At 45.4% G+C, this 24,378-nt stretch overlaps 1 protein-coding gene across 1 annotated transcript in view; it reads left to right on the top strand.

Annotated features, from left to right (window-relative positions):
* The window catches only part of LOC115469282 (all-trans-retinol 13,14-reductase-like), a 40,505-nt gene extending 17,378 nt beyond the window's left edge, over positions 1-23,127 (top strand). The window contains exons 5-11 of the mRNA XM_030201777.1: positions 298-495; positions 2,330-2,449; positions 3,792-3,930; positions 10,191-10,300; positions 14,223-14,389; positions 14,832-14,991; positions 22,836-23,127. Coding sequence (XP_030057637.1) covers positions 298-495; positions 2,330-2,449; positions 3,792-3,930; positions 10,191-10,300; positions 14,223-14,389; positions 14,832-14,991; positions 22,836-22,981 — 1,040 coding nt within the window. The 3' untranslated portion in view covers positions 22,982-23,127. The remainder of the gene's footprint in view (positions 1-297; positions 496-2,329; positions 2,450-3,791; positions 3,931-10,190; positions 10,301-14,222; positions 14,390-14,831; positions 14,992-22,835) is intronic.
* Positions 23,128-24,378: the final 1,251 nt, after the last annotated feature.

The following is a 24,378-nucleotide window of genomic DNA, read 5'->3' as shown; positions in this document are numbered from 1 at the left end:
GAAGCCAAAGCAGGACTGGGGGCGTCTCAACTTCACTTTATTGATCAAACCTGAATGGTCCGTGTTTCGGCATAAAATGCCTGCGTCAGGGGTCAAATGATGTTATCTAGTTCCAATGTAACAAACCCTGTTTCTATGCTATTTGTTTGACGTTATTCATTCAAGTCTGCAGCAGAGTAGTTTTTCAAGAAAAGGGTGTTTTCCTTCACTGGCTAGATTGTTATCTTGGAGAAAAATGCTCCCCTTAATTTTCCAGCAGATTTCCTGCCCTAAAAATGTGTTTTCTGTCTCCTTTAGGGGTGTTCCCGAAGAATGCCAGTTTCTCTCTGCATGCCATTCTGATTGATCATTACCTGGAAGGTGCATGGTACCCAACGGGAGGTGCCAGTGAAATCGCCTTCCATCTGTGTCCAGTCATACAAAGGGCAGGTGGTGCTGTCCTTGCCCGAGCCCCTGTGGAAAGCATCTTAATAAACAATGAAAGAAAAGCTTATGGTAAGTTTGGGTGAGTTGCATAACCCCTCAACTAGATAGATACTCTCAGAACAACTGTTATTCTGCACTGCATTTCAAAGTCATTTTTGTATATTTTAGATTCTTTTTATTTTATAGATTGTACGGTGACTCACAAACATGAATTCCAACCAGATATCAAAACTTAAAATGGAAATAATTTAGAAGGAAACTTGCTTGCATTCTTTTGATTGTCACTGCTGGTCTTGAGAAGCAGCAGCTGAGGGGGCACAAGTCAGATAGGGAAGGGAAGAGAAGAGATTCTGGTTGGAAGTGATTAGAGAGAGGAGGAGACACTAGATGGAAAGAGTGTAGAGAGAGAGAGAGGAGATCTTGCATGATAGAAAGTGGGGGAGAGGGCAGATGCTGGATGGAAGATGGGTGAGACAGAGAGCAGATGCTGAATGGAAGGAGAAGAGAGAGAGGAGAGACTAGTGGCTAAGCCACACTCACTTTGGGCTCAGGCCTCCCCCAAAATTGCAGCACCAATGAGTGGGTTCAAGGGAGGGGCACAGTGGAAAGGGGTGAAGGGTTTTTCTCTGTCAATAAGTTGGCAACCCTACATGTAGTCAACTGAAAGCCAGTGAAACTATCTCAGTATTGAAATGATACGATCATAATATTCCCCCCCCCCCCCCCCCCAGAGACAATGCAGGAAAATGGACACTGGGAGTAATTCTCTATAGATTACCTAAAGTAGGCTGGAATGATGCGCACTAAGCGCAAATTCTGTATTGGTAATGGCACTTGCGATTGCCATTATAAAATATAGTCTGCATTTATGCACCTAGTTTTAGTTGCGAACATCTCTGCCAGCTGAACGAAGTGGAGGAGTAGGCTAGTGGTTAGTGCAATGGACCAGTGGCGTACCAAGGGGGGGCGGTGGGGGCGGTCCGCCCCGGGTGCACGCCACTGGGGTGTGCTGCGGCGCGCGCCTGTCAGCTGAGTTCGCTAACTTCGCTGCAGCTCCCTCTGCCCCGGAACAGGTTACTTCCTGTTCCGGCCGGGGCAAAGGGAGCTGCAGCGAAGTTAGCGAACTCAGCTGACAGGCGCACGCCGTGGCACCCCCCCCCCCCCAGCTGTGTCCTCCATTGCCCCAGGTATAAAAATAAGTACCTGAATATATGTAAACCGCTCAGAAAGGAGGTATATCAAGTCCCATTTCCCTTTCCCTCATGCCTAAATGCAGACAGGCGCATAAATGATTCCCCTGATCTATAATCTTCCAATTCCTGGGACCTCTAATGCTACCCTGCCATGTGACCTCCCAGTTTCCATTTGCATTTCTCTCCATCCATCCTCAGACATATGTCTGGTGCCTCCCTGTCTTCCTTCCCCTTAGAACCTAATGTCTCTCTGTGTGGCTTTGGGCAGCAGATCTTTGGCCTCACAGAAGCTTGGAGTAGGTACCTGTTTGATCCCATATAAATCAATTGATTCTCACTCCCAGTCCTCAAGGACTACCTAACAACATATCCACTATAAAAAGAGAGATCTGCATACATTGCTTCCATCGTATGCAATCTATCTCAATCAGTTTCATTTCTGATAGAAAAACAGACTGGCCCATTGGTGCTTGAAGACTGGACTGAGAACCAGTGACACAAAGGACAGGTGCAAGGAGTCCTTCAAAGGCTGCCAACCAAGTCTGGTTTTCAAGGTAACCAAAATGTGCAAACGAATGTCATGGATATCCCTTGTGAGTATTTCAAAAACCAGACCTGATTGTAGCTTTTGAGGACTGGAAAGACCTGAGCTAGTACACCTATGGACAAGGACAGTGACAGGTTTTTTTTTTTTTTTTCTTTTCTTCCAGGTGTTTCTGTAAGGAGAGGGAAGGACCTGGTGAATATCCATGCTCCTCTGGTGATTTCAGATGCTGGGATAATTAACACCTACAAGCATCTTTTACCTCCCAAACTGCAACTCCTACCAGGTAAATGCCTTTCTCTGCTAAGAACTCACATCTCTTGCTTTGGCTGCATAGAGAAACTAGTCACAAATGCTCATCATGGACATTTACAGCCACAAAGCATCAGCCAATCAACTTCAAACCACAGAGTCCTCAGGAAGACATTTCCAGGATCCCAAACTTCATTCTTAAGCCCATGATAAATGTTTGCTACAAGAATATTTTTATCAACTGCTGCCAGGAGCATCACATGTGGTCCCTTAAGAGTTCCCGTCATGCTCCCACCCTGCCCACTTTCATGACATCAGTAAGGGAAGCCCATAGATGGGTCACCGTTTTGGTATTCTGGCTTTTCTTGTGCCCTGTGCGGCCACACTGACTGCAAATAGCTAGCTACAGCCCTGACTAGCACTGCTTATATTGCTTTGTAATACTAAACCAAGGTTTTTAAGCTGTTCAATCTGCTTCTGCACCAGTGTGGCCCTCATGCCAGGCAAGGTGGGGCAAGTAGTTCAGGCCCTACTGAGTCTCCACAGAATGTTACCAGTGGCTTCTTTTTGGTAGCAGTAGTAGTATTTACAATCATTTGAGATTTCCCCAGAGGTAGGAATGAGGGTCTGGTGCTGAAAGGTAAGGGTTCTTTGCAAAATAGGATTTCCCAGAAGAGAGGACCAGGTTCAATAGAACAACTTTGGGAATTCCTATTGAAACTTGGGAGAGAAAGATAGGGCAAAATGGGGGAGAATCAGGTTATGGAGGCACAAGTGAATGATAGCAAAATCAAGAAATCAAATTATTCAATCTTGATAATATCATAAAATTCAACAATTTATCCACTACAATATATGCTTGACTCAAACAAGGCTAGGCCTCGCTTCCCCCATTAACCAGTAAATAATTTTTTTCCTGTATAACCCCAGCTAATACCATTGAACATAATAAATTCTGGTTTTGAAAAGCCCAATAAATTCCATGCTTCCCCTTAGTCAAGAGTTCTACTGTGTATCTATCAGTTCCCAGCCACCTTGTTGTCTGTGCTCAGTTATGGTGAAACACAGGCCACTGTGTGTGTGGCTGATTGTAATAGACTCACCGTCAGGCACATGGCACAGTTGGTCATCCACAGGAGTTCCACTTGACTCCAACTGTCTCCAGAAGGGGGTCCCACAGTGCAGGCTACAAAGTCCTCTGATCACAAAATGTTGCCTGACTATTCATAAAATGAATGCGAGGGGAGATTGCTGCCTGAGACAACCGTTTCACGCGTCCTAATTATAAAACCATCCCTGGTTAGCCCCAGGACCTGGGCTGAGCATCACTACTGTAGTTTGACAGCTGTTTAACTGTTTTTGTTCTCTGCACACAGGGATTCAGTCTCAGCTTAGTTTGGTTCATCATGGAGTTGCTGGGTTCAGTCTATTTGTAGGCCTCAATGGCACAAAGGAAGAACTGGGACTAAAAGCTACAAACTATTTCATTATCCACGATAAGAATCTGGATACATTGTAAGTATGAGTCTTGAAATCTTAAACAGGAGAGGTTTCTTTCTACTTTTAGTATTTCTGACTTAGTCTGCCCCTCCAGAATGCCAACACCATGATGTAATTCTGAAAACTGGCCAGGCTGATCCACAAAAATATAAAAGGCAGAAATTAACAGTTCTCCTGCTTACAGCTGCTGCAATCTGTAGGAGCCCAACTCAGAAGAGAGAGAGAGAGAGAGAGAGAGAGAGAGAGAATATTCTGTTTGTAGTAACCAGCTGTGGAAGATCAAACCCTGAGCCAAATACAGTGTGAAGTTTAAGCCACATACACTAAGGGGGGAAGTGGTGAACGTGGGCTACTGTTAAGACAAATTATTTTACTGTTAACCCCAGTTATTAGCAACTTAAACATAGAAAATAGAGAAAAATGTAGGCAGAAAAAGACCATATGGTCTATCCAGCCTGCCCACCCATGCCATCTACTCTCCCTGTAACTCCCTTTGAGATCCTATGTGCTTGTCCCAAGCTCTCTTGAATTCAGATACTGTTTTCGTCTCCACCACTTCTACTGGGAGGCCATTCCATGAACTTACCACCCTTTCCATGAAGACATATTTCCTCAGGTTACTTCTGAGTTTATCTCCTTTCACCTTCATCCTATGCCCTCTTGTTCCAGAGCTTTCTTTCAATTGAAAGATATTCGCCTCCTGTGCATTTATGCCACAAAAAGTATTGAAATGTCTCTGTCTTATCTCCCTTGTCCCAGTTTTCTTCCAAGGTTTTGTTTTTCCCCCTTTTTGAACTACTTTAGCTCTATGGTGGTTTAGCAGCTTGTGCTGTTTCTTCCCTTTATCTAATTACTTTCCCGATCTATTTAAGCTGATCAAAGGTTTTGCAATTATGATCGCCTTGTGTAATGCCTTTGCTTATGTTTGAGTTACTTGCCAAATGTGTGAATATTGCCTTCCGAAGCAACCAACAACAGAAGGGTTAATCAGAGAAGTAATGTAAGAAAATAAGGGGTCATTTTACTAAGGTGTGCTGAAAAATGGCCTGCGGTAGTGTAGGCGCATGTTTTGGGCACGCGCAGATCCATTTTTCAGCGCTCCTGCAAAAAATGCCTTTTTTAAATTTCTGACAAAAATGGATGTGCGGCAAAATCCAAATTGGCGTGTGTCCATTTTGGGTCTCAGACCTTAGCACCAGCCATTGACCTAGTAACCAGGCAGTAATGACCTACACATGTATCGGACGTGCACCAAAAATGAAATTACTGCAAGAACCATTCAGTAGACGGGCGGTAGCCCCATTTTGGCACACATTGGGCGCACGTAGATGCTTACACGGCTTAGTAAAAGGACCCCTAAGACTTTTTCCTTTATCAGAAAATTGTTTCGGAGTGTGAGGCAGAGAATGGAGCAAATAGGACAAACCAGGTGCAGGGAGAAGCGATGTAAGTGACAAAGCAAGATGTACTGGGTTTCGGTCTAAGTATGAAAGAATAATAGATAACTTAGGCATGTTCTGTAATTAGCCTTATTGGAAGAAGGATTAGAACATAGAAGTCTTGGTTTTTTTCTGGAAAAGCAATAAAAACATACTCTGTTCACAATGCAAACAGAGAGGAAAGAATGGTTTAAAAAGTACTCTGTGTTTCTCTCTGGCTTCTCCCAACATTCTAAATAAAGCAAGAAACTCTCATTGGCAAGGCTGTGTTTACTATTTATTTAGAATGACAAGTGGTAAGCCATTTCCTAGTGAGTTACTAGAACCTGAAGCTCTTGGAGCATGGTGGAAGGGGTAGAGGGTATAATGTTTATATCCAAAGTGAAGACAAGAATACTCACACCTGGGCATGGCACCCAGTTTTGTGAGACTGTTCTTTTTCCATTCAAAAGTATTGAAGTCCACAAGTACTATTAACATAGTAACACAGTAAATGACGGCAGATAAAAACCTGTGTTACTATTTTACATGGTATGTGATACTTTATATGTATACCTGAGTTTAATTTGTCCTTGCCTTTCTCAGGGCACAGACTGTAGAAGTCTGCCCAGTACTGTTTGTGTACTAAGTTCTGAAGTTAACATCGAAGCCCCTTAAAATTTACACTCCAGCCCATCCCTATCTGTTCAGTCACGATCAGGGCGTAGACTGTAGAAGTCTGCCCAACTCCCGTTTTGTTTCCAATTACCGGCATCGCCACCCAATCTCCGCTAAGATTCCATGGAACCATTCCTTCTAAACAGGATTCCTTTGTGTTTATCCCACACATGTTTGAATTCCATTACCGTTTTCATCTCCACCACCTCCCGCGGGAGGGCATTCCACATATCCACCACCCTCTCTGTGAAAAAATACTTCCTGACATTAGTCCTGAGTCTGCCCCCCTTCAACCTCAATTCATGTCCTCTAGTTCTACTGCCTTCCCGTCTCTGGAAAAGGTTAGTTTGCGGATAAATACCTTTCAAATATTTGAACGTCTGTATCATATCACCCCTGTTTCTCCTTTCCTCCAAGGTATACATGTTCAGGTCAGCAAGTCTCTCCTCGTACGGTTTGCAATGCAAATCCCATTCCATTTTCGTAGCTTTTCTTTGCACTGCTTCCAGTCTTTTTACATCTTTAGCAAGATACGGCCTCCAAAACTGAACACAATACTCCAAGTGGGGCCTCACCAATGACTTGTAGAGGGGCATCAACACCTCCTTTCTTCTGCTGGTTATGCCCCTCTCTATGCAGCCTAGCATCCTTCTGGCCATGGCCGTCGCTTTGTCGCATTGTTTCTTCACCTTCAGGTCCTCCGACACCAACACCCCAAGGTCTCTCTCCTGAGTCGAGCTTACTAATCTCTCCCCTCCTATCCGGTATCTCTCTTTTCGGTTTCCACACCCCAAGTGCATCAATCTACACTTCTTGGCATTAAATTTTAACTGCCAGTCCCTCGACCATTCTTCTAACGTTCGGCGATTCCTTCTCATCATTTCTACTCCCTCCAGGGTATCCACTCTATTGGCTATTTTCGTGTCATCCGCAAAAAGCACACCTTTCCTTCCAACCCTTCATCAATATCTCCCACAAATATATTAAACAGAATAGGCCCCAGCACCGACTCCTGAGGAACTCCACTGCTCACCTTCCTTTCCTCCGAGCGGATTCCATTTACCACCACCCTCTGCCACCTGTCGGTCAACTAGTTTCTTATCCAGTTCACCAGTTTCGGTCCTAAGTTCAACCCTTTCAGCTTATTCACGAGTCTTCTGTGGGGGACCGTATCAAAAGGCTTTGCTGAAGTCCAAGTAGATTACATCTAGCGCACGTCCCTCATCCAGTTTTTTGGTCACCCAGCAAAAAAGTCAATAAGATTCGTTTGGCAGGATTTTCCTTTGGTAAAGCCATGTTGCCTCAGGTCCTGTAATCCGTCGGCTTCTAGAAAGTTAACTATCCTTTCTTTCAGCAGCGACTCCATTATTTTTCCTACCACCAACGTGAGACTTACCGGTCTGTGGTTTCCCACTTCTTCCCTGTCTCCACTTTTGTGAAGAGGGACCACATCCGCTCATCTCCTATCTCGCGGAACCTCTCCCGTCTCTAAAGATCTATTAAATACATCTTTAATAGCTCTCTGAGCTCCTTCAGTATCCTGGGATGTATTCCATCCGGCCCCATAGCTTTGTTCACTTTCAGATTCTCCAGCTGTTTATAAACTCTTTCTTCCGTAAACGGCGCAGTATCCACTCCATTCCCAGATGTTCCCTCAGCAGCCAACCGTGGTCCTTCTTTAGGATTTTCCTCCGTGAACACCGAAGAGAAATAATTGTTTAGCATGTTCGCTTTATCTTCATCACTCTCCACATAGCCATTCTCATTATCTTTCAGTCTCGCAATTCCATTCCTATCTCTTCTCCTTTCTCCAATATATCTGAAAAAAAGTCTTGTCACCTCTCTTTACATCTTTAGCCATTTTTTCTTTTGCTCGCGCTTTCGCTAGCCGTATTTCCCTCTTCAATTCTTTCAGTTTAATCCAATAATCTTTTCCGTGATCCTCTCATTGCATTCTTTTGTATTTCTTGAACAAAGCCTCTTTTGCTCTTATTTTTTCAGCTACTTGTTTGGAGAACCATATAGGCTTCCTGCTTCTCTTGTTTTTGTTTACTTTCCTCACAAAAAGACCAGTTGCCATATTTATAGCAGCCTTTAGCTTGGACCACTGTTTTTCCACTTCTCCTACGCCTTCCCATGCCAACAGCTCCTTCTTCAGGTATTCCCCCATTTTATCAAAATCAGTATGTCTGAAATCCAGTACTTTGAGTTTTGTGTGTCTGCACTCCGCCTTCACCCTTATATCAAACCATACGGTGTGATGATCACTATTACATAGGTGGGCACCCACCCGGATATCGGAAACACTACCTCCATTAGTGAGCACTAGATCCAGCATCGACCCCTCCCTCATGGGTTTCATCACCATTTGTCTGAGCAAGGCACTTTGACAGGCATCCACAATCTCCCTAGTTCTTTCCGATTCCACAGACGGGACGTTCCAATCCACGTCAGACAAATTGAAATCTCTCAACAGTAGCACCTCCCCTTTCATACCAATCTTTTGAATATCTTCTATCAGATCCTTGTCTAACTTCTCCGTTTGCGCAGGAGGTCTGTAGATAACTCCAGTGTGGATACAGGTTCCGTCTTCTCTTTCCAGGACGATCCATAAAGCTTCTTCTTTTCTCCAGGTTCCCCGCATTTCAGCCGCTCTGATATTTTCTCTCACATACAGAGCCACTCCTCCACCTCTTCGGCCCTCTCTATCCTTCCTAAAAAGATTATAGCCCGATACGGTCACATCCCATTCATGAGAATCGTTGAACCATGTCTCTGTAATAGCAACAATATCCAAGTTTTCTTCAAACATCAGGGCTTGCAAGTCTTGAACCTTTTTACTTAGACTACGCACATTTGTGCACATAGCTTTCCATGTGCTTAGTGAGTTTGGGTGTTTTTTTATATTTACATGACCTTTCCCTCTGCCATTATGTTTATTCTGGGGGTGACTTTCTGAAATCCCCTGTTTCCTTTTGTCACCCCCAGCCTCTAGTTTAAATGTCTAGAAACATACTGTCTGAATATCTCCCCAAGGATCCTTTTTCCCATCACAGAAAGATGTAGCCCATCATTACAGTACAGCCTGTTATTTTTCCATGTATTACCCCATTCTCCTATGTATCTAAAACATTCTTCTCCTAGGTTCACAGGTGTGACAGTGGTAAGCTATTTCTTTTTGTAAAGCTTCTTTCTTGGCTTTGGTTACTCTTTGAAACAGAGAAAATGATGGCAGATAAAGCCAATCTGGCATATCCATACCTTCTGTTATTCCTTCCTCAACCTTAAAGATCCTGTGTGCATGTCCCATGCTTTCTTGAAGTCAAATACAGTCTTTGTCTCCACCACCTCTACTGGGAGGCTCTTACCATAAAGAAGCATTTCCTTAGGTTACTCCTAAGATTGTCCCTTTCATCTTCATCCTATGCCCCCTCATTCCAGAGCTTCCTTTCAATTCAAAGAGACTCACCCTCCAGTGCATTTATGCCATGGAGGTAGTTAAATGTCTCTTATCACCCCTCTGCTGCCTTTCTTCCAGAGTATGCATATTGAGATTTTTAAATCTGTCCCTATATGCTTTGCGATGAAGATCACTGATTATTTTAGTGGTGCTCAGATTTACTTAAGGGGGAAGGGTGTATGGTTATGGAACTACAAGTCCAGAGACACAAAGGGGCAAAATCGGGAGTAGCTCAGCTTGTCCCTGATAACTTGTATCTGTTTTGGAACTGCCCCCCCCTCCCTCAGCACTCTTAAGTGAAACTTTAACTAGTATTGCTGGAGGAAGGTAAATAGGTAGATTAGATGGATCTGGGGGGCTTTATCTACTAGAAGTGTGCCGGTCATAAATGTTCATTTTGTTTAGTTTTCCATATTTATGGAATTTTTAATTTTTGTTCTTTTTTTTTTTCCATTTCAGGGATAGTATTGCTCTAGAGTGCACCCTATTGCTTTTTAGTGTGCATTATTCTTAAATACTGAATCTCTTGTTAAATAGTGTGCACTATTAATGAGAGGAAAAAAACATCTTTTCTGTTTCTGATTGAAAATTGTTATTGCCTTTTCCATGTCGTTTTCAAATGAACACACATCCTTATTATCTATTGCCATATGTTATATTTCTAGTAGAACCTGATTCTTTTGAGCAAGCTGTGATGTGTGCCATTTGTCTGTTTCCAGGGAAACTCAGTACATTTCAGCTTGCAGAGAAAATGCACCCGACAGCATTCCATTGATATATGTAGCGTTTCCATCAGCCAAAGATCCCACATGGGAAGAGAGATACCCAGGTATGTTATTTGCATTGTAAGTTCATTTACTGCACACCTCGCTATAAAAAGAATGCTTAGCTAGATCCTGAGCAAACTGATTGGCTGAGTGGAGGAGTGGCCTAGTGGTTAGGGTAGTGGATTTTGGTCCTGGGGAACTGAGGAACTGAGTTCGATTCCCGGCACAGGCAGCTCCTTGTGACTCTGAGCAAGTCACTTAACCCTCCATTGCTTGCCACATTGAGCCTGCCATGAGTGGGAAAGTGCGGGGTACAAATGTAACAACAACAAAAAAAAGTACAGATCGTTAATCCCCTACAGATAAATGTTTATCTGTTGGGAATGTTGATAATTATTCAGAAACACAAACTTTCCAAAAGGAAGTTCCCTCTGGGCTGTTAGGTGCAATCTTCTATTGCCACAAATCCTTTCCGCCTTCTGGTGCAATTTGCCTTCCTGCCAGCAGGAGGACTATAGCAGTTGCACTGTTATCCAAGATTGTCTACTTCCTCTTTTCTGGCTTCACTATTAAGTTTGACCTGCAGGATTCCATAGTTTCATGAGATCTGCTGGGCCTCTGTTGGCATGTCCAGACTTACCCTCTCCTTTCTGGTCCTACTTAGATCCCTGGAGGATCATAGCAGCAATTTCAGCAGTGTTACTTCTCCTGTCTGATAATTTTGTAGCCTTCTGAGGCCCAGCGTAAAACCCTGCTTTTCTATTACAAGTTTTTAATATAAACTGGCAGTTGTGGGAGGTATTTTGTAGGGATAATGCAGTTGCAGGGGAGTAGTTTTAGGGATGGAGTAGGTTGCAGGGTGGTGTGGCAGTAGTTGGGGGTTAGTTTTTGAGATTGAGGCATTTTTTGGGGTGGTGTAGAAGTTGTGGGGGTAGATTTTGTGGTGGGGCTTGTGCCTGTGAGTAGTTTTTGGGCTGTTGGGTCAGTTTGGAGAGGTGGGGAAGTTGCAAGAAGCAATTTGGGGGCAATTTGGGGGTTTAGAAGAGTAGGAATTCCACCTTTTATCTAAGTTTCTATGCAACAGAAGTAGAAAATGGTTGCCCTGTGGTAACATTAACGAGGGCGGGCCTGGAGCTCAGAAAAAGCAGAGCCAAACAGTGGGTTCAGGTGAGCAGAAAGTAATACTTTATTAAAAGTGTTAGGCATTGGGGGGGGGGGGGGGTATTCCTGTTAGCTTCACAGGCAAAGGAGAACATAAAATAAACTAGTCCTTAGATGCAAAGTCCTCCCTTGGTCTTGCCCCTACAGGCTATGGCATGCTCTACAGTCTCTAGTCAACAACACTCACCAGCTGGCCTCCAACTAATTCAAGCATACAATTCTTCAAGGTCCCAATTCAACTTGGCCTACCTGGCTGTCATGCTTGAAACTCACAGATATGTTGTGGAGGCATATGCAGTGAGCCTTTACTGCTTCCCTCTGGGCCTCCCCACCCTGGCTGTACCTCTAGCTTTTATATTTCCTGGACCATGCCCTCCTGGCTCCGCCTCTCCCATGTCAATTCTCCCTTGAGCAGGACTGAGATGGCTCTGACACTGTGAGGGAGTGCCTTAAGGGGAACTGGAAGCATTCTATAGACTCTCTCACAAACCTCCAGTCTGATTTGGCCCATGTTTGAACTTATTGTGTCTTTTCTTGTTTGTTTTTTTCATTCTGTTAAATTTTTGGAGAGTTATATTACAGACAACAGACCAGGTTTTTTTATGAACTTTTGCTGACTTCTTCTCCTTTTTATTTTGATTATGAATCTTTGTACTGTTAACTTCAGTGGCATTCCTAGGGGGGGGCGGTAGCTGCGGTCCACCCCGGGTGCACGTCGCTGGGGGGGTGCCGCGCGCTCCTGTCCTCCATTGTTCCATGCTTCTTCTCTGCCCCAGAACAGATTACTTCCTGTTCCGGGGCAGAGAAGAAGCATGGAACAACGGAGGACAGGCGCGCGCGGCATCCCCCCAGCGGCGTGCACCCGGGGGGGGGGGGGTCCCTTTGCGGGGGTGTCCTTTCGCCGGGGGTGTCTGCGCTGCATTGAGGGGGCGCTGCACCCGGGGGGCGGGGCGCATCAGCGATCCGCCCCGGGTGTCAGCCCCCCTAGAAACGCCACTGGTTAACTTACCTTCTTTTCTTCCTTGTTTTTGTCTTATTTTCCTATAGCCTTTTGTTTTTGAATGTTTTAAGATTGTAAACTGCTCTGCTAGTTTTTTGGATAGACAGTGGTATAGCAAATACCAGAATACCAAATACCAGAATAAACTAAACATTCTTGACCCCTTTTGTATAATTCTTTCCAACAGACCCTCACTGCTTATTCTCTCTTTTATAGTATACTTTTTTCTTCTTTTCTTACTTTTAATGATATTTTAGCTTTTCTTTTCTTTTATTTGTATTGTTAACTGTTTTGCTGTACTCTCCAGTCTGAAAGGCTTCATGTAGAGAAACTAAACCAAACAAATAGTAAGAGGTTCAGTGGCACTAACAACCCTCTCACCCCTATAAATCCTGGTGGCTCAGCCAATTCAACATAACACTCCCTACAAAAATGATGATAGAAGGGTTTGGTCCCAACATGATGCTACCCATTACACACAAGATTGGCATCTGCATTCCCACCATATCACCTCCTACCTGACCCCGTGCAATAGCTTGGTCTCTTCTCTTTCTGCCTTCTGCCCAGTACTGGTATCTCTTTTGCCCCACTCCCTTTCTCTCACTCTGCTCCCACCTCCTCTCTCTCTTCTGCTCCCACACCTTCTCTCTCCTCTGCTCCCATTCCTCTCCTTGTGCTCATAAGACTCTTTACCTACCAACAAACCTCAGTCTGCTGCACAGTCTTCTCTTTCTGTGACCCTCTCATCCCAGGAGGCTGATTGCCCTTCCTATCAGAAACTCCTGTGCAAGCTAAAATAGTTGCCTTAAGGTAAGGACTCTTCCTGGCCTCTTCCCTTTGGCAGCTGGCTGACTCCCAGCCTACATGCGCCCAGCCTATTAGCTTCCTTGGGGGCCCTTCCTGATGGCAGCAATAGTACAGAACAGCTCCACCTCCTGCACATGCTTCCTGCATTCTTTAGAAGGATCTGTGTCCTGTGCTTGCGTGTCTTCTCTGGCCACATTAGATTGGCCACAGCCAGAATATGAACATCTGCTAGTAGGCACTGGGGATTAAGAAGGTGCTTGGGAGGAAAGAACATTGGCACTCCCTCTGGCACGGTGACTTGTGCAGTTGAGCAACAGAAGAACAAAAACCCTTGTGGTCAAACAGACAAAACAGTCACAACAAAGGTGACAAAAGAAAGGGCAGCAGGCGATGTCTCAATTGACACCTTTATTAACCATCCAAGAGTAGTTTGAATTCCCGAGAATTCTAGCGATCTAAGGTTATTGTACTCACAACAGCAAGATATTGGATTACATCTGCTACAGATTGGGTCCAGCTACACATCAGCACACATCCTACTTGAGATTCCTGAGGAAGGCCCCTGTGGGCTGAAACACGACTCGTGTTGAGTCTTGGATGGTTAATAAAGGTGTCAATTGATACATCGTCTGCTGTCCTTTCTTTTGTCACCCTTGTTGTGACAGTTTGTGCAGCTGCAAAGGTTGCACACACCGAAAGTTGGCCCTGGATATAGGAGCTACATTTACCTAATCACCAAGCAAGTAAACCCAGCTTGAACAAGTTCAGTCCTTAAGGGCTGCAAGCAAACTAGGTTTTCAGGATATCCTAAATGAACATGCATGAAAGAAATCTGCATACAATGGATGTAGTGGGCATGCAAATCTTTCTCATGCATATTCATTAGGGACACCTTGAAAACCTGGCCTGTTTGCAGCCTTCAAGGACTTGAACTTGAACAAGCTTGATTTAAACGTTTGTTGCATTTGAAGAGAGATTTTGCCATCCTCAGCTGCCATCATATACCATTGTTCCAGGCAAGTCCACCTTAACAGCTCTGACTGCCACTCCATACGAGTGGTTTGAAGAATGGACAGATAAGAAGGTGAAAAAAAGAGGAATGGATTATGAGAGCCTGAAAAACAGTTTTGTGGAGGCCATGCTGGAAACCATCCTGAAGCACTTTCCCCAAATAAAGGACAAGGTGAGATAAAGATCACGTTCATATTTTTATGATTATGTTTTCAGCAATGCATATTTGTTTTATTTTCTTAGGAAGTAGTCGTTAGCATCCTTTTTAGAAGTTATTATTAACTTTATTAAACTGTCAGAGGGCTACATTGAATTGACTCTTCTATGTGTTGCTGATACCTTATTCCAGGTGTAGAGATTGCGCCACAGGTAGCATGATAAGGAATGATTCCTTACAAACCTGCTTTCTCTGGGCCTCCTCATGGATGTTTCTTGTAAAACACCCTTCCTGTTAAATAGTTCATTCAGTAAATTAAATTGGGCTGTGATCTTTCCGCTTCACTCTCTATGACATACAAAAATTTCAAATTCTGGCTGAAGAGTGTTTCAGTGTTTGGTGTGTAGACGCTGGTTGCTGAGATTGATGTGTTTGTTGTGTTTGTGGACTCACACAGATTGACTTCATCTCAGCTGGGACACCCCTGTCTAATCAGCATTATATCGCTGCCCCAAAGGGTGAATGGTACGGAGCAGATCACGATCTGAGTCGTCTGAGTGCTGAAACTACTGCCATGCTTCGACCAACAACGCCCGTCAAAAATCTGTATCTGACAGGTATTTACTTAATAGGATTCAATGTAGGGATTGTGTTCCATAAAAGTCTTTAGTTTGTTCCTGCATCTGAAAATCCCTAATGCCTAACCTACTTTCTAATACTGGGATCTGTCTTGCTGTTTTCACAGTCCTGCATTACTTTCTCTACTGTTTTGTTCTGAATTTGTTACTTTGGTTTTATGCCCTGTTTTTAACAGTAGGGAACCACACCAGGATCAGATACAGATCAATTTCTATTTATTTATTTATTTATTTCTGTATTTATTAGGATTTATTTACTGTCTTTTTTTAAGGAATTTACTCAAGGCGGTGTACAGTAAGAATACCTCAAACATAAGCAATAGATAAGCAGTAACAATCCTATATAATAATTCTCACCTCCAATGTTCTGTGCCTGGGACCGTGGCTCCCTAGGCTGGAGGTGGTCTGCTAGGCAGACACGCACTGATGTCACTGACGTCATGATAGCTGATTCCAAGGCAAGGGGAGGAGTAGGGAAACACGTGCAGCGTGTTTCCCTACTCCTCCCCCTGCCTCGGAATCAGCTGTCACCCCCGTGCTACGGCCCCCTCGACCCCCCCCTCCGTGAACCCGTTGCCCCCCTGGACCGCCGAAAACCACCCCCCGCCGCCGTTGTGTACTACCTGTGCTGATGGGGGACCCAAACCCCCGACAGCCGAAGTGTTGTTGTGCCCTTCGCGTTCCTTCCTCATCTTCTCTGGAAGTTCCTCTGTGTGAACTGCGTGAACTGCGTGTAAGTTACCTGTGCTGCGGGTCCCCCGTCAGCACAGGTAGTACACAACGGCGGCGGGGGGCGGTTTTTGGCGGTCCGGGGGGGGGACAACGGCTTCGCCGAAGGGGGGGGCGAGGGGGCCGTAGCGCGGTGGGGGGGAGGAATTCCCTGCCTAGGGCCCGTTTCCTTGCCTACAGAAACGGGCCTTTTTTACTAGTATTCAAATAATAATACAAAGTATGGCATAGTATAATACTTACAATGTCAACATAATACATAATAAAACATTTTAATAGACAGCGTAGGGTATAAGCAAAGATGGAACATATAGATAGGTAACTACTACTACTACTTATCATTTCTAAAGCACTACTAGACGTATGCAGCGCTGTACACTTGAACATGAAGAGAAGAGGTAAGAGAGTAAGAGGAGTTAGAAAATAAGGAGACAAATTTAAAGAAAGTTGCACATGAGGTCAGAGGGACTGTAAAATGTTATCTCAGCTAGGGTAGAAGTGGATAAACATGTCCTGCTGCAGTATGCGCAGCCTGTGTCACTCCTTGTGTGTGTGAGTGAGACTAACAAGTTAGTTACTTCTTCCATTAAAGGCCTGGTTGAAGACCAAGCTTTCACCTGCTTCCTGAAGTAGAGATAGTCTTAGTAGTAGTGTTAAGCGGAGCCTTTCAGGGACTGCATTCCAGAGTGTGGGTGGGGCTACTCTGGAGAAGGCTCGTTGTGGGTATCACATTTTGTAATGACTTGGTGTGGTTAGGAATACTCCTTGGGAGGACCTTTGTGTCCTTGGAAGTGTGTAGAGGATGATCCTGTTCTACAGGTACTCGGGGCCATTTAAGGGCCTTGAAGGTCAGACATAGAGTTTTTAATTTAGCCCTGTATTGTACTGGTAGCCAAAGAAATTTTTGCAAAAAATGGTGTGATGTGGTCACGTTGCTTGTAACCTTCTGAGCGTCTTGCTGCAGTATTCTGAATCAATTGAAGCTGGTGCAGTCCTTTTATAGTCAGACCAGTGTAGAGTGCATTACAGTAATCCAGGCTTGATGTTATCATGACATGCACAACTAGGATAAGATTTGCCTTCTCAATGTAAGGAGAGAGGTGGCATAGTTGTTGCAAATAGTAGAAGCAGCTCTCGAAAGTTGCTTGGATTTGGGGAATCAGAGTAAGTGTTTAATCTAACTGTATTCCAAGGTTCCTGACTTGTGATTTGAGGAGGAGTTCGTACTTCCCAAAAGAGATTTTGATGTCAGGTATGAGTCCACTTGTGTTCAGGACCCAGAGAAGCTTGGTTTTACTTGGGTTAAGGCAAAGTTTGTTGTGTTTAGTCCATTCTTGAATTGATGTTAGACAGATAGTCGATTTATTTAGGTCTGTAGACGTAGGTTAGGTTCAATGGGTATGAGTAGTTGCACATCATCCACGTAGATGTAGAACTGAGTGTTCATTGACCGAATCAGCTCAGTAGTGACTTGAGGTAGATATTGAACAGAATAGGTGACAGTATTGATCCTTGTGGTACCTCACAGGTCAGTGCCCATGGTGGCGATGAGGTGCTGCCAAACATTATGGACTGTTGCCTGTCTGATAGATAGGATGTGAATCAAGCAAGTACTGTTCCACTGATACCTGTTTCTGCCAGTTCTAACATAATATCATGATCCACAGTGTCAAGCTGCTGAGAAATCTAGCAGTACTAACACTGGTTTCTGTGAAGGTCATCTAGTAGGGATACAAGGACTGTTTCTGTTCCATAACTGGATTGACATGGATCTAGCCAGTTTTTGTGGTCCCACTTTATATTGATGCTAACAAACTCTATTCACATTCTCTTAACCTTGTCAGCTGATAAGCAAGTTGTAAATACTGGAAGTCTGAAAAATAAGATGGGAGAATTTGAATGTATAGCAAACCCAAGGGTTCCAGGGATGATCTGAGAAACTGCAGAGTGGTAAGCCTGATGTCCGTGCTAGGCAAAATAGTAGTAACTAGACCAGACTAGCTATATTCTTCATAAAACATAAAAGGGATCCGAATGAAGAAAATAGGAAACAGCATAAACACTGGCAAGTTGGATAAGGAAGACAAAATGGAATGTGAAAAGAAGCAAAGAAGTTTACTCTAGAAACAAAAAGTCATCATAAAAAACTTTTTTAGGTACATTAGAAGCACGAGGCCTGCGAGGGAGTCAGTTGGATCATTAGATGATCAAGGGGTAAAAGGGGCACTTAGGAAAGACAAGGCCATAGAAGAAAGACAAAATGAATTCTTTGCTTTGGTCTTTACTTATAAGTGAGATACTGATGCCAGAAATGCTATTTAAAAGTGCTGATTCAGAGGAACTGAAATAAATCTAAGTAAACTTGGAAGATGTAATAGACCAAATTGACCAGAGTGGCAAATCATGTAGACTGGATGATATACACTCCAGAGTGCTGAAAGAACTGAAAAATAAAATTCCTTTCGCAGAGACCGCCGTCCCAGAGGTGCGTCCTCCGGTCCTCCCCCAGGGTCTCGTACCCAATGACGGGGCGCTGGTCCATGGCTCAGAGCAGATTGGAGGACGCCTAGCCTCGTTTCTGGGCGAGTGGACCAGGGTAACTTCAGACGCTTGGGTGCTGGAAGTCATCAGAGACTGCTTCAAGCTAGAGTTCTGCTGACCCTTAAGAGACGGGTTTGTGCACTCTCCCTGCAAGTCTCCGGTCAAAGCTGTGGCAGTGCAGCAGACTTTGGACAATCTGATCCGCCTGGATGCGGTCGTTCCGGTGCCAGAAGATCAGCTTGGCAAGGGACGTTACTCCATTTACTTTGTGGTACCAAAGAAAGGAGGTTCTGTCCGGCCTATCCTCGACCTCAAAGGGGTCAATCGGGCCTTGTAAGTTCGGCACTTCCGGATGGAGACTCTCCGCTCTGTTATGGCGGCAGTGCAGGCAGGGGAGTTCCTGGCATCCTTGGGCATCAAGGAAGCTTACTTACATATTCCCATCTGGCCTCCTCATCAACGCTTTCTGCGTTTTGCAGTTCTGAGCCGACACTTCCAGTTCAGAGCCCTCCCGTTCGGGTTGGCTACTGCTGCACGGACCTTCTCCAAAGTAATGGTGGTCATCACGGCCTTCCTACGCAAGGAAGGAGTACAAGTCCATCCTTATCTGGACGACTGGTTGATCCGAGCCCCCTCTTATGCAGAGTGCGGCAGAGCTTCAGACCGGGTGATTGCTCTTTTGAGCTCCCTGGGGTGGATCATCAACTGGGAGAAAAGCCAGCTGCGCCCGACTCAGTCCCTGGAGTATCTGGGAGTTCGATTCGACTCCCAAGTGGGCAGAGTGTTCCTGCCAGACAATCGGATTGTCAAGCTTCAGGCTCAGGTAGACAAGTTCCTAGTCGGGCTTGGGACTATGTGCAGCTGTTGAGCTCTATGACGGCCACGATGGAAGTAGTGCCCTGGGCCAGGACCCATATGAGACCTATACAGCTCTCTCTGCTGCAGCGATGGACTCCAGCTTCGGAGGATTACGTTGTGCGCCTTCCCTTGGATCCGGCGGTGTGCAAGGCGCTGAGTTGGTGACTGAGGCCAGACTAGCTGTCCGCAGGAATGCCTCTTATGACCCTGGAGTGGGTTGTCGTCACGGCGGATGCCTCTTTGACGGGCTGGGGAGCCCACTACTTGAGAAGGACAGCGCAGGGGCTCTGGTCCCCTGCAGAGGCAAAGTGGTCTATCAACCTCCTGGAACTCAGAGCCATTCGGTTGGCGCCTTTGGAGTTTCTCCCGGTCCTGGCGCTGAAGCCAGTACGGGTCCGGTCGGACAATGCAACGGCTGTGGCCTATGTCAATTGCCAGGGAGGTACCATGAGCACCCCTCTAGCCAAGGAGGCCATGAAGCTATGCCTGTGGGCGGAAGCAAACCTGGAACAGCTGTCGGCGGCCCACATTGCGGGAGTCATGAATACTGCTCAGGCCTTCTTGGACATCACGAAGCGCTGGGGCCAGCCGAGCCTAGATCTGATGGCGTCATCAGCCAATTGCCGCGCTTTTTCAGCAGAAGACGGGACCCTCGATCTCTGGGAGTAGATGCTCTTCTCCAACAGTGGCCGACACAGGAGCTTCTCTATGTGTTCCCGCCTTGCCCATGTTGGGCAGGGTGCTAGGCTGGGTGGCAAAGCATCCGGGCCAGATAATCCTGGGAAGTCCGGATTGGCCCAGACGTCCCTGGTATGTGAACTTGATCAGGCTCTCAGTGGACAGCCCTCTGCAGCTGCCAGCGGAGCGGGGCCTGATGCATCAGGGTCCCGTGGTAATGGAGGATCCCTCCCCCTTTGGTCTTTCGGCCTGGCTATTGAGCGGCAGTGTCTGAGGAAGAAGGGCTTCTCAGACAAGGTCATCGCCACTGTGCTGAGAGCGAGGAAGCGCTCTACTTCTACTGCTTACGCCAGGGTTTGGCGTACCTTTGCATCGTGGCGTGAGGCAGGCTCACTTTCTCCCTTCACTACTCCAATTTCTTCAGTATTGGCGTTCCTGCAAGAAGGTCTGGAAAAAGGCCTGTCACTCAGTTCCCTTAAGGTCCAGGTAGCGGCTCTTGCTTGCTTCAAGGGTCACCTGAAGGGTGCTTCCCTGACCTCGCAGCCAGATGTGGTGCGCTTTCTCAAGGGAGTTAATCACCTGCGCCCTCCTCTGCACTCAGTGGTACCTGCGTGGAATCTCAATCTGGTGTTAAGAGCCTTGCAGAAGCCGCCTTATGAACCCTTGTCGAGGGCATCTCTGAAAGACCTGACGTTGAAAGCAGTCTTTTTGGTGGCTACCACTTCAGCCAGAAAAGTTTCCGAGCTCCAGGCGCTATCATGTCGAGAGCCCTTTCTGCAGCTCACTGAGGCAGGAGTGTCTATTCGCACAGTGCCTTCCTTCCTGCCCAAGATTGTTTCTCGCTTCCATGTAAATCAGCAGCTCTGTCTACCCTCCTTTCGTAGGGAGGACTACCCAGAGGAGTACTCTGCTCTCAAATATCTAGATGCGAGACGAGTCATCATCAGATACTTGGAAGTGAGCAATGATTTCCGGAAGTCGGATCATCTGTTTGTGCTGTTCACAGGTCCTCGTAAGGGTCTGCAGACTGCCAAACCTACAGTGGCACGATGAGTCAAGGAAACCATTGCAGCGGCTTATGTGGCCGCGGGGAAGGTGCCGCCTATCCAGCTGAAGGCTCACTCCACTAGAGCACAGGCGGCCTCGATGGCAGAGGCCGGGTCCGTCTCCTTGGAAGAGATTTGTAGGGCAGCAACTTGGGCATCGGCTCATACCTTCTCCAGACATTACCGCTTGACTGTGGCTGCTCGGGTGGAGGCCCGGTTTGGAGCTTCAGTGTTGCGGTCAGGGATTTCTATGTCCCGCCCTGGGTGAGTACTGCTTCGGTACATCCCACCAGTCTATGGATTGATCGGCATGATGATATGGAAGGTAAAATTATGTATCATACCTGATAATTGTTTTTCTATTAATCATAGCTGATCAATCCATAGCCCCTCCCAGATATCTGTACTGTTTATATTCTGGTTGCATTTCAGGTTCAAGTTTAGTCTTCAGTTCCTGTTCAGGAGGACTTCGTGTTCAAGTTTTTTCAATTGGATTCTTCAGGAGTTGAGACGATTTTGTGTTACAGTGAGTTGCTGCATTCCTCTCCCCTCCGTTTTACGGGGCTGGATTGAGACCTAAATTCTGCCGGCGCTCCCTCCCGCTTCGTGCGGCTGTAGGGCAGCTTTGTACCCCTCCCGCTTCGGCGGTGTTAGGGTCAGCTCCTCCCGTGGTTGCGGTTGCAGGATAAGCCAGGTCCCCCCGCATCGGCGGGTGTGGTGTCTCTCCCCCGCTCCGCGGGGATGAGCTGGACGGATTCCCCTCCCCCACTTGTGTGGGGATGAGCTGGGTTGATTCCCCTCCCCCGTTTCGGCGGTGGTGAGCTGGGCAGTGTCCCTTTGTGGGTGTAATTCTCTAAGCGCTGAGTCCTGCGGATGGAGCTTTGATATCGACATACTGAGGAGTTTCCGGCAGCACATGACCACATATAGGGAGGCAAAAGGATTGCTCTCTATCTCCACCTGCTGGTAGATGGACACAACCCACTAGTCTATGGATTGATCGGCTATGATTAATGGAAAGAAAATTATCAGGTATGATACATAATTTTACCATCTGGCCCAAGATGACTAGATTTAGGTGCTGGGGAGGGGCAAGCTACATATTTACCCCCAAACCTCTTTAACTACAAACTATACAAGCCAGATTGCTGCTTTGTTATTGGAATGGCAAACGTCTGTGTGGGGAATTACTTTCCTGAACAAACACCAGATTTCATGTTTTCTTACTTTATTTTATTGATCAGTATATTTGAGTGGAGGAGTGGCCTGGTGGTTAGGGTGGTGGACTTTGGTCCTGGGGAACTGAGGAATTGAGTTCAATTCCCACTTCAGGCACAGGCAGCTCCTTGTGACTCTGGGCAAGTCACTTAACCCTCCATTGCCCCATGTAAGCCGCGTTGAGCCTGCCATGAGTGGGAAAGCGCAGGGTACAAATGTAACAAAACAAACAAACTATAATTTAGATTAGTGTTTCCCAAGCCCAGTCCTGAAGTACTCCTTTGTCAGTGAGGTTTTCAGGATATCCACAATGAATATGCATACATTGCCTCCATTATATGCAAATCTAGTTCATGCATATTCATTGTGGATATCCTGAAAACCTGACTTGCAAAGGGGTACTACAAGATTGGATTTGGGAAACACTGATTTAGTTGATATCATTTCTTTCTCCTTCCCTCTCCTGCATAGATCAGGCAGCAGTAATCTGCTGCCAGATCTTTCACCTTGGTTGTGACTTTATTATACCTCTTGAGAACTGTACATCATAAAATGCCTGGGAACCCTGTAAGAATGAAAGGCATCCCTTGACTTACTAGTGCTTTTAAAGTAACAGGTTGCTGGAGAAAGCTATGGGAAGGCTATGTGATTACAGTGCATAGTACTTCTCCATATATTTCTGACTGAAGGAGAAGTTACTAACCTTAATGATTGGAATTGTAGATGCTTTAACATATTTGCTCTGTATTGCAGGTCAGGATACTTTTGTGTGTGGATTTGCCGGGGCCTTGCAGGGAGCCATGGTCTGTGCCTCAGCTATCCTGGGACGGAACCTGTACCTGGATTTGTTTTTTCTTCAGAGACAAATTGGTAAAAACAACATCAAAAAGTACATCTGAGTTGACCATCTCCCCCCCACCCCCACCTCCAACTGGCCTGTCTCTAATCTAACATGTTAAGGGGGTACTGCAGAAATTAAAGAAACATCCAGGGACAGCGGTTTATAACAATGCCAGTTCAGGAGCATTTCATTTTTAAAAGAAACACCCCATAGTGTCTGACAAGTAAGGGAGTTGTGTTGGGGTCTTAAGACATAATGAAGGCTTCAGGCCCTCAAGGATCTTTTAAACCAGGAAGACACAGTAGATGCAAGATCTGAACAGCAAAGAGTGTAATCTACTGCCAGAGAACATTAATTGCTAATTTAAAAAAGCTGTAGACATTGTGTGATCCCTAGATATCCAGGTCACACAGATACTGTTCATGCAGGGTTTCTTCCCTGAGAGCACAGTGTCTCCGCTTTTTCCCTGAATCAGTAACTAGACAGCACAAATATGTTATGGTTTCCAAAGAAAAGTAATCTTTACGAAATGTTTCAAGTAGGGAAATACATATTCATGGAAAAGAGACAGTAGTGGAGTGCCCCAAGGGCACTGGGACCTGTGCTGTATAACATATTCATAAATGATCTGGAGATAGGAGTGATGAGTGAGGTGATCAGATTTGCAGATGAAACAGAATTATTCAGTTATTTAAAATGGCTGAGGATTGCCAGAATTTTCAGAAGAGTTTTGTGAGACCCGAAGATTGTCCATAAGTACATAAGTAAGTAATGCCACACTGGGAAAAGACCAAGGGTCCATCGAGCCCAGCATCCTGTCCACGACAGCGACCAATCCAAGCCAAGGGCACCTGGCAAGCTTCCCAAATGTACAAACATTCTATACATGTTATTCCTGGTATTGTGGATTTTTCCCAAGTCCATTTAGTAGTGGTTTATGGACTTGTCCTTTAGGAAACCGTCTAACCCCGTTTTAAACTCTGCCAAGCTAACCGTCCATCCAAAAGGTAGATAAAATTTAGTGTAGACAAGCACAAAGTGATGCACAAAGAACAAAAAATACCACCTAAAGATACAAAATAGAAACACAGACAATTACAGCAGATAAAGACCATTTGTTCCATCCATACCATCTATCCTTTCCCCTCCCTTAGAGATCCTAAATGCTTGTTTTAAGTTCTCTTGAATTCACAAATTCTGGGTTGTAAATTAGGAGTCACCACCCAAGAAAAGATCTTGGAGCCATTGTGGACAATATATTGAAATTTTCAGCCCAGTGTGCCACATCTGCAAAAAAAAGCAAATAGAATGTTAGGAAAAATGGAAGGGATGGAGAACAAAACTGAGAATATAATTATTCCTCTGTATAGGTCCCAGGTGTAACAGCACATTGAGTAGTCTGCTTTTTTTGTCGCACCATTAAAAAAAAATCAACTAGAAAAAGGTTCAGAGAAG

This window comes from Microcaecilia unicolor, chromosome 4 (genome assembly GCF_901765095.1).
Source record: "Microcaecilia unicolor chromosome 4, aMicUni1.1, whole genome shotgun sequence".
NCBI lineage: Eukaryota > Metazoa > Chordata > Amphibia > Gymnophiona > Siphonopidae > Microcaecilia > Microcaecilia unicolor.
Note: the sequence above shows the minus strand (reverse complement) of the source record. Positions and strands in the feature narration are given on the sequence as shown.